Consider the following 20,528-nt stretch of genomic DNA (forward strand, 5'->3'; position numbering starts at 1 on the left):
ATGTAAAGGCCCTTACAATGTAAGGATATGCGACTGAGGAAAAAGAGCCACCAGGCAGATCATAGAGTTGGAGGATATTTCAAAACTGTGAAACACAAAGATTATCTATCACTAGTGTAAAAAATTATGCACAGCTGCTACAGGGACTATATGGTTACGAAAGTTCAAAAGGTAGCAATTGGGAAGACAAGAATATCTTTCTCAAGATCTATCTGCTTCAGAAAGCCATGTTGAGAAAATCTGAGCCTCTTTGATTATTAGAAAAAAAAAGGAACACTTGAAGAAAAATAACATGGAAATATATTTCCTTTAACTAACCATGGATTGATTTAAAGAGGAAATGCTGAGCAGGAAGTACACCACTTACAAAGAGAATTTAACTCATGGTAAAAAAAGTGTAATGGGCAAAAAATCCCAGAGGTCTGAATGATTATGAAGACTGTACAAGTATGATAATTATTTCTATCACCTACAAAAGTATAAATAACACTTACATTATGAAGTCCACTTTACTTGTTCAAATCAGTTTTGATATTAAACTGGTATTCAATAGTATATGACTGTAAGCATATGACTGGACTCAGAGTGAGACTGGATAATTTACAAAATCTATGACACAAATGCTGTGTGAGTGAGACTTACTAAGGGCAATTAGATAAGCAGATGATAAAGTACCAGTCTAAGAAAGAAAATGGAAGAGTATGGGATCAGTTCCTATGGAGGATCAATTAAAAAAAGACAGAGAGCTTGTCAAGAAAATGTTAAGAAAATGCATCTCTTGGGAACTTAAAAGCATAGTCAAGATTACAATTTTTTAATATTTTGCTGTCATTATCTATGTATACACTCTTAAAAATGGAAACCCAGCAATTCTTACAAAATTGTCTAGTATCAGAGAATCACAGAATCATAGAATATTCTGAGTAGGAAAGTACCCACAAGGATCATGGAGTCCAACTCTTAAGTGAATGGTCCATACAATGATCAAAGGAGAGATCCTTCTTGTTTCTGATGATGATATTTTTTTTTCCAATACCTTTAACCTGTGACCTGGAAGATTTCAGTTTGAAATTCGTCTTTCTCTAAAAGAAGTTTGAAACTTGAGTACAAGAAGAGTATATACACCCTCTATGTACCTCCACTGGAGGGTGCATGAGGCACATGGGGTGAATATGATGAAGATTCAAAAAGGACATGCAAATTACCAGGAAATAATTATTAGCTCTAAGACAAAATGAAAAAAAGATAGGCCAAGGGTTAGGGTTAGGGTTTGTGTGGTGTGGTGACATAGCAGCAATTTCAGTAGGGCTTTAAGTTTTTATTTTTTATTTTCTTTTTCTTTGGCAGAATCCCAAATGATTTAAGCATCATGTTATAGGACAAAGGGAGATACTCGATAGGCTAAAATTGATTATATCTATTACATATCCAGAGGTACTGTAGGAGGACATGTGAGAGATCTGATCTCAGCTTTCTGGTATGTAAGAGAATTTAAAAAATTTTGGAGTGAGAAAATCAGATCATGGAAGCTGGTTTTAGGGGAACCTCTGAACTGTGGGCAGGTTTTATTTTAGAGAAATATTAGTTTAGAGAAAACTGGCAGAGTAGTCCATAAACAGATTGTGGGAACAAATGACCAAAAATCATGTGGAAAAATAAGGATGGTTTGATTTCCTGACTTATGTTTGATCCAAACTGCTTACCAGATGAAGCCCCCTAAAAGTGTGAGTAGACTATATCTGCTTTGTAAATCTCAAGAGAAGTGAAGCATGATAGAGCTATGAAGTTGTTCATTGTTGTACACAATATAGATATACATCACCAAAAAAAGAAAAATCTCAAGGAGAGCATGAAAATCTCAAAAAATTTCAGAAGCAGAATATATTCATAAAAATAATTGTCTGTGGATGCACTCAATGGCCAGATAGGTTCATTTAGGTCAGCATGCTAACACTGTAAGTGATGAAAAGCCAATGCTTAGAGAAAATCTTTAGAATACAGGAACCATTTATAGTTCATCTTCTGATCATTTATGGTTAATGAACTTTCTGAACTAGATCTATTATTTTAGAAATCCCTGAGTGACTAAATTAGACTTTTTCGATGAGAGCCTAGCTAAAGCTAAGACTGGTAAGGCATATTGGTAAGCAAAAGAGCTTCTTTGGGTATATTGGTCACAAAAGGAAGTTCATATACAATGTGGGTTCATTTGTAAATGGATGAAGCAATCTTGTAGTGCTGAAATACAATATGGAAAAGGCAGAAGCATTAAATGCCTTTCTGCATCAATTTCTACAGCAGATGTACTCCTAGGCTTCTGCATGTACCAACATGATTTGTGAAGAAGAGTAACAACCAATACTAGGAAATAACAGGTAAAAGGAAGTAGCTGTATTCAAGGGCAGGGGGCCAGATAGCTTTCACCAAAGGCTGCTTGTGGCAGCTGGTGAGCCTATGGAACAAAGAAAGTCCACTGGTAGGACTGTCCCTAAGTACAAAAGAACCTCCAGGTTAGGGTGACAAGAAAGGCTTCCCCCAGGCGCTTTGCTTTGCTATGTTAATGTACCCCAGTTCTGCTTTCCTGGTTGGCCATTGGCCTCTCCGCCCCTTTGTTACCTTATATGTCCCATGCTCTAGAAAGTTCTCCACTCTCTGTTCCCCCATTGGCCCTGCCCCATCGTCACTCCCTCAGCGTTCCCCATTGTCCCCCATGCCCTAGCCCTGCCTGTGTACCGCCCCCGTGCCCTCAGATCATTGGTGTCTGATGCTCGATCCGCTCCCGTATATAAACCTGGATCCTCCCATGTTCTTTGACTTCATCCCTGGAACCCTTCACGAGTGCAGCTGCATTAAAATCCTCCCATGGAACCCCATACAAAGACCCTTCATGGCTCTTTGTCATCGACCCATTTACTGGAGCTATCCGTGTGTGTGTGCGTGCACACGTGAGTGAGTGTGCGGTGGCCCTGCCAAGCAGCTTTGCCTTGGAGATGCTTTTCGGAAGGCCGCAGCACCTCACTCCAGCACTGCCAAGCTGCAGTTCGTGACAGGTGCTGAAAAATCTGACTGAGTCTGAGCAAGGTGAGTATCATCTATGAAAAACTATGATGAGATGTTCCTACTGATTTTAGAAAGGCTAACATTACATGAACTTTTAAAAAGGGCAAGGAGATACTAGGAATCTTACATTGATCTCTGGAAAGAACATCTGCTCTAGTAAAGCATGAACAGGAAATCAAGAACATGTACACAGATTTACCAAAGTTGAATTATAGTTTATCAACTTGATTGTTTTCTATGACAGAGTGATTGGCTACATGGCCAAGTGGAAGATGTAACAGTGCTTAGTGTAACAGCGTTTAACATCAGCAAGGTTTCTGAGAACACCTTTTACAGCAGTGTGTTTTGAGAGCTGACAAAATATGCACTGAATAGATATATATTCAAAATTGGCCTGGCAGCTGTGCTTAAAGGGTAGGAATCAATGGCTTCAAATTCAGCTGGTGGATAGTAATAAGCTGAGCATTAGGAAATCAATATGGTGTCTGATGCTGTTTAATATTTTCATCCTCAGTCTTGATGGTGAGACAGAATTTATGCATCTATATATTTATGGATCATATTAAGTAGGAAAAGTAGCTGACACACTGAAGAGCAGACCTTCAATTCAGAAGCCTGACAGAGTCCAGCACTGGGCCAACAGAAATCTCGTGAAACTCAACAAGTAGAGGTACAATGTTCTGCAGTATTGATCAGTAATATGTTCTCATCATGAATAAAACAAACTATATTTAACAGTACTAGAAGTGGTGGCAGCAGATCAAGTGAATTTATTACTCAGCTGGTGAAGCTATATCTGCAATATTAAGCCCAATATTTTGCCTCTCACTTCAAGAGAGAGACTGGTAAAAACTCAAGAGTTTGGAGGTTAGTCAGAGGCTTAAAGCACAGGATCTACAGTAAAAAGTTAAGGCATCTAGGCTTAATTAGTCTGACAAAGAGAAAGCTAAGGTACTATCTGATAGCAGAGCATAACTATTTTAGGAGCCATTACAAAGATAATGAAGCCAAGCTTTTCTAAATGTGTCAGATAATACACAAGGAACAGTTTAGAAGATTCAGATTTTACTTTACAAGAAATTTCCTTCAATAAAGCCACGCAGAGCTGGAACAGCATACTGAAACTCTTGTGAAATCTTCAATCTTGGGAGTTTTCAGGACTGGCTAAACAAAGCCACAGCTGATCAAGTCCTGCTTTGGGCAGGAGGATGGACTGGATGCCTTCTGGATTGGAAGGACCCTTCCAATCAATATTTATATGATGCACATAAGCCGCTTAATTTGTCCTGAATTAATGTAAAGCTTTTGCATATCCAACATAATGTGCTCAGGTAGTTCATAACTCCAAAAATGAATGCTTGACTTGTGTCTCTCAGTACCTTTATCTGCAAATTTCTATTTCTAATAGGACAATAAATGATTGCCATTAGGTTTGCATTTTCATAAAAAAACCCCAAACTTTGGATACATTTTTATTAGGAAAAAAGTATGAATAGATATTAAATAAGGAAGTTAGTATACAAATTTGACAAAACTTTAATCTTGTTTTTAAAGTTTTCATCATGTGCCTCAAGTTTGAGATTCTTCTTTAAGCAACAGAAACTAAAAGCAGTAAGGAGTCCAAAATGAAGCTATAGAATCTCTAAAGGATGAGAAAGAGCAAGTTGAAACTTTTGAAATTCATATGAAATTTATACTGAATAGTATTATTTTAATAGTTGGCATTTGTGTAGCAAACTACCTCATTTTAGGTTCTTTTCCTCCACTATTTGATAGGTTCTTTAAATTATTGTTGAAATAATCAATTATGCAAGGCATCAAAACCATCTTTCTGATGTATTAACCTATTCTGCTCATACTTGCAACTGAACAAATTTGAGGAGACCATTTTTAGCCATAGAAGAAAATGTACAGCCAGAAATAACTAAACATCAGCTCTTAAAGTCCATCTCTGTCAAATTGCAAATTTATGATATATTTTAATGCCAGCATAAAGAAATAATCAGCATTTCAGCACATATATTATTTCTTCCACCGGCAGCAAAATAAACTAAAAATATGTAAGCTTTCAAGATTATGTGCAGTGAATATATTTTTTTTTTAACCTAGCAACTTTCTACACACTACTGATCCACAATTGTTTATGTGCAAGATACAGATAGGTTCTGCTATTGTCTCTTTGAGTCACAGTATGAGAACTGAGCTAAGTCACAGCTTCTCTCTCAAGACCATCCATAGGAACATTTTCGTAGATCAGTTGATACATTACTTGGAAATATTACTGCAAAATGCTAGGATTCCATGATAATAGTGTTGGAATATCTAACTCTTCCAAACTTCTGATCAAGAAAAATCCTTACTGTATGCTGAAAAAGCTAAAGTGACAACTAAATTTCAGTTTCAGAGGATTTCCTGACACTCTAGAGGTCATTGGTAATTCATCTTTAAAAAAAAAGTCATCTTTTCTCACAAAGCTTGTACTGTCAGATACTTGTCCTAGAAAAAGGAACCACTTAACTGTTAAAAAGTGATAGGTGCACAGATCCCCTATAAACTAGCCTCATATTGCACACTGCAAATCAAGTTTTGTTAATTTTTCAGGATGTTTCGCTTCAAGTTTCAGAGTCTGGAAGCTCACATTGCATATCTGCAGAGAATGATAGGTGATTCAGAGAAGATTTAAGGAAAATCAAGAGTGAAACTTCTAGTCAATCTAGTCAATTAATGTTGAACTTCATTCTTCCAAAAAAAATAACTATAAATTAATTTATAATATAAAATGAAAGAATATATTATCATTTAAGTCACCCGTTGGTAAAATAAATTGTCCTTATCATAAACTTCATATTTTTCCTTCTCTTAGTATAATATGTATTTTTAAGACTACACGAGCATTTTTGTCCAACAGTATTCACTGCTTTGTTGTGATACAAGTTTGATCAGAATCTCATCTTTAAATCCTAGTTGGACCACACTACAGAGGTAGAGGGATAGAGAAGCGCTCATTCATCCATATCATGAAGACAGAACTTTGAGATGGTGGTGGAAGAACACGGTTGCCTCACAATAAAACACCTGTTCAAGGATCATTCATCTGGATATATTTATTCCCATAGAAACAAAGAAAAATAAAAACAAGACCCCATGAAAACTTTTTATCTATTACATATGATATTTTACAGAGTGGCATTGATTCTAAAACTGGACATGTGGAAAATATGTTTATTTTACTAGGTGACAAGTAAAGTAAAATCTGAAATTTCAGCAGAATAATCACTATTGTTTCTAAAATTTTAAGAAACTCCTGGGGAAGGGAAGTTTTCTTTCTAAAGTAAAATATTTTTCTCAGTACAGGAAAAGCTGGCAGCTATAAGTAAGTCTCCTTGACTTTATTTCAACATGCAAAATCTTGTATGCTCAAATAGGCATCTAGCATCAGAAGCAATGCCTTTAATACTCCAAAAGACAGCTGTGCGGAATTTTCACATTAGAAAAAATATCCAAAAGGGTAAACATGAAATTACAGGCCCCAAATAATGTCGTGGAATACTCCAGTTTGTCTTAGAGCTTGCATTACAGATTTTCTAAGCCTGTGTAAGAACCATGTAAGAGGAAATGCATGTGCTGAGAGCAAGTAGTGTTGAGATGAGAACAGAAGTAAAACTGCAATACAATGTTTCCAAACCTGCACCTTCACATTTGAAGAAAGCTGAGGAGATGTGACAAGAGCATGTTCTTCTCTAAAATATATTAAATTTTACAGAAATTAAATTAATAGAGATAGAACTAAACCCTTCTTCAAAATACTATGTTTTCAAATGAAGGCATTGTAATTGGAATTGTCACTTTCTTTTCAGAAAGGAAAAAAAGAGACAATCTTAAAGTAAAGCTATTTCCTTCATTACAGAGAAAGTGACTTCAAGAAGGGAAAGGCAAAAGTGTGCTATTTTTCTGTCTGCCAGGTATAAGACAGCCCGGAAAAGATTTTCCATATTACTGGATATTTTTAACTAAATGTAAATGTCTAACTTATTTATTTAAAATAATTTGTAACCTTCTTACTTTGGAAGCTTATGAAGCAATTGAACAACCATTATGATAATGGCAAGAACTAAAACCAGGTTAAATCAAAAAGGAATTTTATTAAGTGCTGAAAATTTTTAGTCTGCTTTTGTTCCCCATAAGACCTTTATCAATGTATGAAGTGTTCAGCTTGAGATAAATGTACGTTTTACTAATGTGCACCAGTGTTGTTCTTTACTAGTATAAATCCCAACAGATAATTTGGGGATTCTTTTCTATTTTTTAAGAGAAAAAAAATCACTGAGATTAGTGAGAAATTAGAGAAAAAAATCACTGGAAAATATATTGACTCTTCTACTTGTATATCTTGTATACTATTGTTCAGTAATTTGAATGTCTTCTCCTTTCATTTTCTCATAAATGCATTTGAAATAGGAAAGCCTGATACATCATCCCAGTGTACAGTGAAATATAATGCTAACTGAAATCCTTATATTTTGGTCCAAAAAGAAAGATGAGGGCATGATCATCATCATATCTTCTTTGAGATACTGCCCTCGCATAAGTTTAACTAGAACAATCTTTGCAAGTAGGTCTTTTCATGATCACTTGCAGAGATAACACTAGAAAAGAACTGGCAGGTTGTCTGTCAAAGGCTGTTGCTCTCAAGCCATATTTTTGAAGTTAAAATACAATACACCAGCCAAAGTAATGATTCTAGAAAGTGTGACAGTTAAATACAGCTAATTTTTTTTTATTTCTTTGAAAATATCAACTTTTTTTTGCCAGCTAGCATTAGAAATTACATTTTTCTAAAATTAATTGTAAAGCTTTCTCTAATGCACATTGAACTTTTGCTTTTTTCAAAACTAGAGAAATAGGGAGACTATTATGACTAATTGAGAAATTATAACTGTTTTCTAGCTAGCACATTTACTTAGGATGTAATTGTCAGTCCTGTCTTCTGTTTGATTACAAGGAGAAAAGACAAAACACTCACACAAAAATGCACAAGAAGATATGTAAAAGAATGACGTATCATAATTTTGTAAGATCTTTGTACATTCAGATTACTCTAAGAGTTATCTTCAAATGCTTAGAAGTGTGTTGTGGGATACATACAATATAAAAGATGTAGCAAACAAACCTGAAGGTAATAAAACCAATTAGTTTTAAAATTATTTCCCTTCTACTTCTTTTGTTGTTTTTCTTTCATCATTGAGGTGTGTTGAAGAGTTTTGTAAACATAATATGAAATTAGCATGTGATGTGAAACAAGAACATAGCTTTAGATTAATTTTTTTATAGTCTTAAGTGTCTTTATATGTCAAATATAAAATAATATGCATATTAACCCTTTAAAATAAATGTTCAACAATCGAAAAGGAAAAAAATTAGAAACCCAGAAAAGAGATTAAAATTAATCCAAAACATTCTCAAAAATTCATTATGTATATGTCTCTGCTCATCAACCACTGGTGATACTGAAATTAGGAGTCATGTTCACTGAGGAAACATGGGAATGTTTTGAAAGAGTATTGAAAGCCTATTTTATCTTACAAGATAAGGACTTTGAAAGATATCTGCAAATAGAAGAGGATACATAAAAAATAATTTAAAAAATAGTCTGTAATAAGAGTGCTAAACCAATGTGAGGACTATTAGGGAAATACGTCTGCATGTATCAAACTTCTGGGTTCCTGATAAACATACTGCAGGAAATGCAGTATTCTCTTTTAGGGTCCAATGAATATTTCTGTAAGATGTAAAATTTCTTCTCTAAGGTTTTATTGTTCTTCTTGTCTTCTAGTCAGTTTTGCTTTGTCCTTTGCAAAAACCTCCAGTACAACATGTATGCTCAATATTTATAAATCTAACACAGTAATTACAAGATAAAATAACGTAAACTTACCTTCAATCCAATTTTTGCCAGATTTTCAGAGATACATGATCTCTTTTAAGTAGGTATTTTATCTTTTTGCATACTAAGTACATGCTATATTACATTACATAATTTTGTACAGAATTCTAACGCACTTTTTACTAAGAAAGTCAGTTTTGAAAGAGTACTCAGCAACAGTAATATATTTTTAAAATATTCATTTTCCAAGTTCAGTATTAGAGAAATGATACAATGGTAGAATTTATATTTTACCTAAAATCTGAGCCTATCCGTTTTCCATTTTCTGGTTCTCCAGGATCTGGACACAAATTGGACGCCTGTTTAATACCTCCCTCATTTACTGGAAAAAAAACAAAAACAAAACAACAAAATAAAATAAAATAACAAAAAAAGAAGAGATAAAATAATGAAGTTTTTAGAAAACACAGAGGTAAGCAATTATATATATATGAAAGAGTATATTCTTTCCATTTTGGATCTTTTAAAACAGAATTTCTACAGAATATGATCACCCTTATAAACTCTGGTTTCAATACATACGTTTTTCCTCACTATAATAAAAAAAGCATGCATTTTCTGATTTTTTTTCCAAAAAAGTAACACAAGTTTTTTATCAGATGTATTAATCAGCTATTTTGTTTGTTTGCAATATTATTGAATCTGAATGGAAATGTTATTTTTATTTCTCTAGAAACATTAACATTTAAAGGAGTGTTCATCAGGTTTAGGGCTGTAAGATTTTATTCTGAACATACGCTAACAAATGTCATCTCCACTAAGAGCTGACCTTTTCTCCTTGAATTATAATAAAACTTGAATGCATAAGCTTCTGCTGAGAGAATTGTCCTTAATCAGTATTGAAAATGTATATATTCCCAAAATATGGTGATCTGAAGGAAAACTCAAAATGCCAGTTTGATTTGCATAAATTTGTCTTTCAATAAACTAAAATGGTTTCAGAGAGAAACTTCCTGTGAACCATTCTCCGTATTTTTTCCAGAAATTTGTATGTAACAATCTAACCCTCAGCATATTCAACCACCTATGCACAAAACTGAAAAATTAGCAAAGGAAGTTACTAGGCTATTTGATGAATTCATGGCTTGACGGAAAAATATTAAAAAAAAAAAACAAGTTGACGTGAAGCCAAGTAATTTTCATTAACCTTTATTCATCTTTGTTACTGATGAACTAGACCAGTGGATTTGCAGTACTAGAATTTTACTTCCCTTTAAGGAAGAGGTTTGCATGCAATCAGGGTAATCCTACTACTGGATTAAAAAAAAAAAAGTGTATTCTAACTATATTTCTAAAGGGTGTTGATTAAATTTCAGCTTTTAATGAAGAGGAATATAATTCAGAATACTTGGAGGTTTCTCTTCCTTGAAATTTGTCTTCTTGCACACACAGAAAGGGAAGAATTAGTTTTGCATCCCTGCCAAAGGCCAAATGCAAATGTTGTAGAGGCTTAAACAGAAAACAGCTCAACGTGGCACACTGCTCCAAAAACCTACCAAGCTCAGCACTTGTCAGCTGGAACCACAGTATTTTCTCTCCTCCATCCCAAAACACCTGTAATATGTCAAAGGTTGCTCTAAAAGCAAACCAAGGCAATCTCTGTTCCTCTGGATTTCCATGTTAGGGGACTTTTGGGCCAGGAGGAGTCTTCCTCCTGGTTTCAGATTTCAGTCTTTTCCTCCTCCAAGAGGTGCACATGTGATGAAAGCATACTTGCTACAGAAACCCATGTTAATGCTAGTGTTGGAATAGATATCTTTCTCTGACAACTGCAATTCCATAGACTACATTTAACAAGGCCATCTTGTTGGATAAGCATTTAGAACTAACTCTCTCTTTGAAACATCTGGGTGCTTCATTATGAGACATGAGAAACTCAGAATCATCAAAAGTAGCCTACATATATATAGAAGACATTGAAACTTTTCAAATATTAGATATATATTAAACCTATAGTTAAAAAATTATTCATGATGTCTGAAAATAATATTATAGAAATTATAATGGTGCCATTTGGCCATGCATTGTATATCAATGCACACAGAAGAAATTTTTACTGTAAAAAATAGAAATAGTGTTTAAACAATATTATTTCTATTTATTATAATTCATGTTTTAATATTTCAAATACTTATTTTGTTTTTGTACATTATGTCTCCCCATACACAGGTAATAGAGCAAATATTCACATAAAAAGAACATTCTACTGGATTGCAAGACAGAAGAACTATTATCCACTTCAATTTCTATCAGCTTGATTTCTTCTAGAAATAGAAGCTTGAAAATCCTATTAGTTTTCAACACCTTCTGTATAAAGTCTCCTTCCTAGAAATACTCTACAAAATAGAATTTTAAATTTATGGAATTAACAATATTAATAAATAAAAATATAAAGGCTAGTTTTAAAGAAAATCAATAAAATAATTAATTTTAAAAATAATTCATACATATACTGCAGTAAAAATACAAAAGAAAAAGAGGTAAATATTGATTTCTGATTTGATCCCAATTGCAAAGTGCATTTGCACAATCTTAAACCCATTCTGTTAAGTACCTAGTGAAAAGTAATTTCACATTTTAGGATTTTTGTATTCATGTAACTTTTATAGACATAATGCCTGAATTTTCAGTCTCCAGCCCTATGTAATTCCACAGATAACTGTCAATATATTTTTGTTTTACACCCTAGATGCTCATATGACAATAAGCAATTAAAGGGTTTCCTGTAGTAAATTAAATGCATCTAGGGAAAGCATTCATTCATAGTCTGGTCATGAAACTGGTATCAAGAAACTTCAGAGTTCTAATTCAGATTGAATTAGATCTGCCAATTAATTCATTTGTTAGGGTCAACACTTCTAAACTGAAGCTGATGCCTACTTGTTTCAAAGTGAATCATCATATCAAATATCACCATTCTGGCTTTGCTCTGTGCAAATCACGTGTGCATTAGTATTGAATGTTATACAACTTAAAAAAAATAATTAAAAAAAAGATGTAAAATAATGAAAGGACATACAGATTAGAATGCTAGATGAAAATTTCTAAAGACATTGCTAATACAAGGCATAATGTAAAATAGATATTCACTTATCATTATTTTCACTAAGAGTTGAATGTTGGTCATTGTTTTTTAAAGGACCCTATCTGCCTTTGTAATGAAAGTACAGACCCAGCTGAGGCCACACTGAGAAAATTATCTAGTCAACAGCCAAATACATAAGCTTCTTACAAAATACTATCTCTTCAACATCCTCAGCTACCAAAGTGACTTGAGAATCAAATGCTAGATTACAATATGAAACCTTAGTTATCTATTTATGACAAGATTATGATCACTAAAAGTACAAATCACCAAGGTTTTCACCTTCACTTATTGACTCATATAGATAATCTATTCTGCATAATCAACAACAAAAAAGATGAAGAGTTTAAAAGATAAAGTTTCCAGCTTCATATAGAATATCATAACATATGAAATTATCTAAAGACCTTCAAAAATATGTTGATAAATTTCATCGCTTATTTAATAATAATCAGCTTTGGATATAATGAGTACCTGGCACTTCATTATAAATATGGAGTTCCTGTTAGAGTTGATATAATTGAAAATGTAATGACTGGTGCAAAATAAGCAATCTCTTTTATCATCCATTGTATTATTATTGTATTACTGTTTGTAACTACAGAATCACAGATGGGCCGTCAGACAGAGATCTAAGTGATGTACTTTATAAACACTACTGTAATTATCTTAGTGTTATTTCTTTTGCATAATCAGTCTGTTTTCCATTCACCCAATAGGTATAAGAAGAATATTTGTTTTTAAATGTCTTGATACAAAGTTTTCAAAAAAACCAGAAATGTCTTACAGAGCTATTTAGGTGATGCAGTTGACAGGGAAGTTGAATATGGCAATACATGACATTACAAAAATTGAACAGAAGTGTGCTTTGCTTTATTTTTCTGACTTGGTAAATGTTAAACAGTCTTTCTTCCTAAAGACATCTTTCTCTGAAAAAAAGAAACCATATCTAATACCTTGACAGTTTAAAATCTAACACCAAAAGTTAAAATGTGTGCTAATGTATCCTGCTAAATTCTGCAAACTGAATCCATCATTGATACTTTAAACAAATAATTAGTGCAAACATGTCCAACCTAGGGAGCTTCAAAAGCAAGTCCTTTCAGTCCTGTGAAGAATAATGAAATGTAGTATAATCCAACATATGTTAAATATTTAGTCTATTTTATTTACTTCTAAAATATTTACAATGTGGTTCTATTCCAAAAAGGCCTCTATAAAAATGGCACATTCTTTTTCAAAAGTATCCTTTTAATATATTTAGAGACACACCTATTTAATTTGTGCTAGAAAGTTGCCTGACTCCTCCTTACAATTTAATCAGGACTTCGTCCACTGAGACGTCAAGCACTTTCAGTTTCTAATTTCTGTAATTAAAATTGAAGGCACCAAGCATCTCCAGAATTTTTAAAGCTACACCTAGTTAATCAGTTAAAATGTCAAACTTAATGAATAAAAAAAAAAAAGTCAAAAAGTGACCTCATATGTTGTTGTGCACTTGTAAATGAGGATATACTTTAGTTTGCACAGCATTTGATGCTACTACTAGAGTTCAATTAAAGTAATAGATCTCCTATTCACAGCTGAATTTACAGCTGACACCTAGGAGGCTGAGTATTTATTTCCTTGCAAATACTGTAAATTTATTGTGAAATTATCGACAAAATAATGTGTCCTTCTACAATGCCAGATTTATAGAAAGTCTGTCTTTAGAGTAGAACCATGCTTAAAAATTCACCATGCAGACTGGAGAAACCAGTTCTATTATAAGAAATACATAAATAATTACACACAAACAATACACCACAAAGTTCACTCTTGCACTAGAAAAAAGTAACAAAAAAGGAATACACTCACAGATAGAAAACTTGTTGCTGTTGTCTTTCCCTGGAAACAATTTAAATCCTCTAGATTTAAAATCTATGGCCTTTTTCACTAGTTAAAAAAACAAAAACAAAAACATGTATCAGGAAATACAATCTAAAATATTTCATTTGACAAATTTTATCATGGTAGTATATACAAATTAGAGTACTGGCTACCTCACAAGTTCAGATTTTATACCTTTGGTGTGAAACAATTTACAAAAATAAATATTGAGACCAATTTGTATACCTGACAAAGGAAAGGAGTGATATTTGCAAGTTAATTGTTCTCCTGCATAACCAATTTAAAAAAGTATGGCCAAAAGTTTTTATTTCCATGCACCACATAATTGTGTAAAACATTGTCACACACTTATGGAACTTGGAAAATGAAAAGGATTATAAATATGTTTGCTCTAAAATAGCTGTTTCTTCTGTGTTGGGAACCAAAAAGAAGAAAAAAGATATTTGAATATAGAAAATAAAATACAGTCTGCTGTCCTGCTGTTGGTTCTGCAGCTGGTCTTTCTAGCTTGAAAACTGTTATTTGCAAAATGTGATATGGAAGGTAGCTATCTCCCACCTCTCCCCTAAGCCTACAGCTCATTTGTTTCTGTAAAAGTCCTTCTTGTGGACTGGCTTTATGATATACACAGTTAATCCAGGCCAACCTTGTGGCCTCAAAATATCTTTGAAAGAAAAAACTAATAAAAAGAGAATAAATCCAAAACTTAACATATATAAAAAATGTAAGCAAGAATAAGCAAAAACACTACAAGAAACTTTCCTTCTCAGTCATTAAACTACGTGCCTCGTCTCTAATATGCTTGGCATGTGAGCAGTGAATTATAAATTAAAATGGACCTTCTTAAACAATTCTAAATGTTAAGTATAAATTGATTTTAGGTGGGTTTATATATATATAATTTATTACTTAAGTGGCTTTATAGCCACTATAGCAACTATATATTTTTAAAAAGCTATATGGAAGATTATGTTTTATCTTGGCTACAAGCAAATACTGCTGATGAAGACAGAATAAAGCAACTACATCTAGGAGAACTTAACATAAGAAGATAGACTGTATGTTGTCAAAGAATTTTTCATACCCATTACGTCTTACAGAAAATCAATGGATATTCAAAGAACCTTTACATTAGATATAAATAACAGAGTAGCTAAATACTGTTGTTATCTTTTTATAAATAAAAGTATTATTACTAATCACAAGAGCAGAACCAGATTCAGAAGAAAGAGGGTACTACTAAGGAAGACAATTTATAGGATAGGTACAGGATATGTTAATAAATTTTTTTTACACTTCTGATTGGAGACCATATTTCCTTATAAATACAAAATCACTATTATCTCAAAAGGCAAAATGCAAATTTACTTGTGTGTTATTATAACGTAACTTATAAACATTGATGGTGTATATATATATATATATATGTGATAATTTCCCAGCAATAATGTCATATATTATATGATAATGGTTCTGGGAAATACATTATTTGCAGAAGTGAAATATATGTTGCCACAAAGTACAAGATTTTGGGGTTTTTTTACCCTTAATAGGAGAAGCCCCATCCCCTCTCCAAATTAAAAGAAGTCCATAAACAATTCTATCCTCAGTGGAAATCATAGATCCAACAACTCTACCTTCATACAGTAGAGCAATACTGGAATAACAGTAATGCTTTCTTGTCATTATCTGAGCTTTCTAAAATGTTATTTCTACGTAAATAGGAATGTTGTACTATAGCTCTGACCCTCTTCTGTCTTTCTTTGAGGATCAGTCTAAAATAACTCCTCATGAATCAGAAGACAGGCTTAATTATTCTTCCAGCACCTAAGCAAAATGGGAGTGGTCTTGAATATATGATCTCAGGTGCTGGAATGGGTTTAAATGCTCTCATTAGAGACATGTTTGTCCTTTATTTTCAGAAGTCATCACAACAACACACTAAAGCAGGAAGACTGTCCTGTACTTTTGTTCATTTGTTTGTACTCGTTCTGAAACACCTAAATGGCATATTCCTAGTTTATGTATACAAGAAGAGTTCACAAGATGTAAGGTGGAACAGAAAATAGTTAAAAGAGTGTCTTGGTGACTGCATTGAAATCAGTCAAAGACTTTTATAATCCATTGCATCACTTTGCTGAGGCTATTAAATATCATTAGGTAAGCAAGCAATTCCAGTTTTCTAAAGCACCTTTACAAGAGAAGAATTTTACTCTTAACTGGGGTTTGTATTTTGATTTACTGAACAGTAGTTTCTGAGTACACTGTGAAGGAGAATTTATAGATATTTGTATGGCAAACATGCCACTACTAAGCTATATGTTGGGCTGCAAATGCATGTACATAAAAACAACCCCACCATCACAAAAAACATCCCCTACCCAATAAATAGATTACTTTATACTTGGCAAAATAGTGCTTATTTTGCATGTCAAACACATGACAGTAAGTACTGAAAGTGGATTTCACTTTCCAGAAGTCTCAGAGGATGGATTCATGACAGCAAACTGTGTAGTTGTATGCATCTAAGCCCATCCACAAAGAAAAACACATTAAGAGTTCAGTTCATCAGGTCTTAAGATACCTACTTTTGCATGAGATGAGTTTATATGCCCATTTCTCTCAAGAAAAAGAGTTCAGATGTAACAATGCTACAAATCGTTAAATATGGTTAGACTAGTATGTTCTCATATTTTTGAACAGCCAAGAGCCAAGAAAATAGATTACACCAACGAAGTAGGATACTCCTGGGGAGACATACCAATATAATAGGAAGGCAGTGATAAGACATTAGTATATTTAAAAAATAATCTAAATTTATAAAACCCTATATGACATAACCATTGTTCAGTGTTATAATGCAAGGAGACGCTTAAATTTTTTTTAATAATGCTTTAAATACATGTGGCTTCTAGCTTGGTTGGTTGGTTTGTTTTAAATTTATAGATAAGGACAGCAGGTGTGTTTATTTGCGCTGTTTATTTTTGGAGGAGAAGGAACACTGGTGAACATCTACCCAAATAAATCTCTGTCAATCCTGAATCTATTTTTGATCACATGACTGGATGAAGCATAAAGTAGCATTGGAACTCTGTGAAACCAAATCAGAGATTATGTCAAAACCCTGAAAATAATTTAAGCATCCATCTTGGGATTTCTGCTCAACACTGCTCACGCTTTATTCGTAGTTCAAGTCACTTTAATAAAAATACAGAATTATTATTATAGAATTATATAATGGTTTGGGTTGGAAGGGACCTAAGGATCATCTAGTGCCAAGTCCCCTGCTGTGGGCAGGGACACCTTCCAATATAACACCTTGATGAAAGCCCCATCCAGCCTGGCCTTGAACACTTCCAGGAATGGGGCATCCACAGCTTCTCTGGGAAACCTGTTCAAGTACCTCATCACCCTCATAGTAAAGAACTTTTTAATATCTAATCTAAACCTACCCTTTTTCAGCTTAAAGCCATCCCCTGTTGCTCTATCGCTACATGCCCATATAAAAAGCCCCCCTCCAGCTCTCTCGTAGGTCCTCTTCAGGTAATTGAAGGTGCTCCAAAGTCTCCACAAAGCCTTCACTTCTTCACACTGAACAGCCCCACCTTTCTCTCTCTCACACTCTTTCTCTGTAACTTTTTCTAAGGCTAGAAGGCGCAATATTTTCTGTAAATAAGGAAAATGGAACTGAATGCTGTACTAAGGAGGGAAGGATATGAACAGTCCCAGTAACAAAGGAAGTCCAGGTAAGAACTTTTGCGTTACAGATGTGTGAACTAACATTCAGTCAATAGACAAATGAGAGACACATACACTTTTCAAGCAGCCAATTAAAAGTGAAATGTGTTCAGAATTACTTTCTTGAAGTTTTTCACCAAAAATTGTCTCCCATGTAAGATAATGAAGATTCTAACACTTACAGGGAAAATTTTAGGCACACGTAAAAATTAAAATATTGTCTTTTTTTTCTTTAATAAAAAGGTTGTGTAATTGTGTATATTTATGCAAATTCATATTTGCATGTATACAGACATGCTACATACAAACACTTGTAAGAGAGGACTAAGTCTGACAATTCCAGCATTTTATACTTCAGGATAGGTACTGCATTAAAAAAGGGCCTCATGTAAATAAGTTTTAAGTATATATATCATAAAAACCCCCACTTAGATGTAAAATCTGAATAACAACCTTAAGTACAGCAAGCTCTCAAACACTAGAAAAAAAATTCATTTTGAATGAAGATTGTTCAGTTGACACAGTTCTGACTTCATTGAAAAAGTGTGTCCTGAGAGCCAAATGAGAAATCAATTTCAAGAAAAATTTGATTCTACAATATAGAAGCATCAGGGTATATAGCCAAGTGAAGGATATTTATTTAAAACACTGTCAACCTGTAAATTCGCGTCTTTGTTTTGGTTATGCAACAGCATTTATGTAAAGGAAGTGTCCCTCTCATCATTTCTATACTTTGTAAATTTTCAAATCAAATATAAACAATATTTAAAATGCTGAGGACTAAACCACCACTGTTTTATACAAAGCAGGCACTCAGGGTGCATTACTTCAAGTAACTATACAGAACAATGGAAAAAGTCCTTTCCTTCTCCAGAACTACTCTTACTTGATACTCACTATCACTCAGCTAACGGAGATGGAGAACAATATGATAACAGCAAAGCCATTATTTCAAGATTGTATGTACATCCCTACTTAAATTACATCTGCAAAAATATCATACTATTGGAAAATGAGTTATCTGAGAAATAAAGAGTAATTAACTCATCATCTGCTTTCTGAAGTGACCAAAAAAATTTGTTTGGAATACAGCGTAGAACTGATTTTGACTTGTGCAGAACCAGTAATTCACTGATTATTTAAAATCTTCGATACATGATGATGGCAGATTTTACTCACAACAACTGCTATTTCTAGTGACAGAAACAAATGCATCACATACTTTGGACCCCAGCATTATCTGTGCATGTGCAAATATGCCAGATACATTATGCATGATACTTCCAGTTCCTCTTTGGCATATGTCTATTTCATTATATTTCCTCTAGAAGTACATCTGCCGCCTGAATGCACTGAACTTACTACTCTCATGAAAGTCAGTTCCTTTTTTGTTTTCTTTATATTCACATCATATTGACTACACATGTGATACAACTAATTACCCAGCATTTCCAAATTCTAACAATGCAAGTATTGAATATCCAAGTATCTTAGAGATCACCACTTTAAGGGATTGCACAGATGGGGTGGGCATGGGAGGAAAGAGATAGAAACTTATTTAATTTTTATATGATGGCACTTCAGGCTTTAGAAATTTACGTGAAAAATCTCTAAATCTAGTGATTACCCAAATAAACTTCACTGTAACCCAACACACCAACTAATGTAGCACTATCTTCTACAACCTTTCTGCACCTTGAAAGTCAGCATTAGAGAACATGGATTTTCATTAGTTTTTGTAGTACAGCATGAACTTCATGGATTAACAATTTCTTAAATATGAAGAGCCATACAGAAGATGAACAGACTACAAAGTGGTGAAAACATCCACTTTTCATACTAATAAATTTTTCACTTTTTACATGAGCTGATCTTAGTTTTTCATTTACTACCCACACCCTCCACCCTTTTCCCCATATCCTCTGCCCCTTTAACCTCTAAAGTCCCCTGGTCAAATCAAATTGTATAGAAGATTTATATTTCAAATTACTGCAACTACTGCATTACTACATTGAACTACTGCACTGTATTACTAATATAAAATGATCTAAATTACAGTTTTTCTAGTATTTTCTATATTTTATGTATATCAATTTCTCTAATTTGAAAAAAATATTTATTTAAAATGAAGGAAGTATGGTTAATATGTGTATTTTAATATTAATTTATAATTGCACTACTGATAATTTGGTTTTTACATTCTAACTAAAATACATCTGATTTATACCAGCAATTTGTGGTCAAAAGAAGAAAACTGGAAATACCAAGGGAAAGTAATGCCACAACACATCAGACAAATATCAATTATAGAAGTAAACATGAATAGCGTAAGGAAGAACAGTTAAGAACTGCAGGAACTGAAAAAAACATGAATAGGAAAAACAAGTTCATAGAAGAAAATTGACAGGGAAGTATAAAAGGCAATAATTCAATTAAAACATTAACACAATTAATTTTTTGAAATCAGTATGGCTGATTTTCTTTTTCCCTTTCTTCCCTTCTAACCACTCCAGACTTGACTTTTGGATGACAAATTATCTCCTTTCCTACTTCCAAGTGCAAAGATACCAAGAAGTTTAGGACATTATTGTCAATTTTTCTCTAATAAAAATCTCAACATTAACAAACCATCCATTATAAAGTTCATCCAACAAACAGAATGTATCTATGTGATTTGTTGCACATGTTAAGTGGGTATTTCCAAAAGTATTACGAAATATTAAACAAATATAATTCAGGGATTAAGTGTTTGAGTGCTAGATTACGTTTGTGTTATGCTTATTTCTTGAAACTTTTAAAATTTTCCAAGAA

The 20,528-nt window shown here is 33.3% G+C and overlaps 1 protein-coding gene across 6 annotated transcripts in view; it reads right to left on the reverse strand.

Moving 5' to 3' along the window:
• CSMD3 (CUB and Sushi multiple domains 3) overlaps window positions 1-20,528 on the reverse strand; it is a 612,506-nt gene that overhangs the window by 341,368 nt on the left and 250,610 nt on the right. For 4 of the 6 annotated variants that reach the window (XM_048286481.1, XM_048286480.1, XM_048286478.1 and 1 more), the window contains 2 exons: window positions 13,947-14,024; window positions 9,239-9,326 (listed from right to left, as the gene is read on the reverse strand). In XM_048286481.1, the coding sequence (XP_048142438.1) occupies window positions 9,239-9,326; window positions 13,947-14,024 (166 nt within the window). The remainder of the gene's footprint in view (window positions 1-9,238; window positions 9,327-13,946; window positions 14,025-20,528) is intronic. The other 2 variants (XM_048286482.1, XM_048286479.1) reach the window with 1 other exon arrangement.

Source organism: Corvus hawaiiensis, chromosome 26 (genome assembly GCF_020740725.1).
Source record: "Corvus hawaiiensis isolate bCorHaw1 chromosome 26, bCorHaw1.pri.cur, whole genome shotgun sequence".
Taxonomy (NCBI): Eukaryota; Metazoa; Chordata; class Aves; order Passeriformes; family Corvidae; genus Corvus; species Corvus hawaiiensis.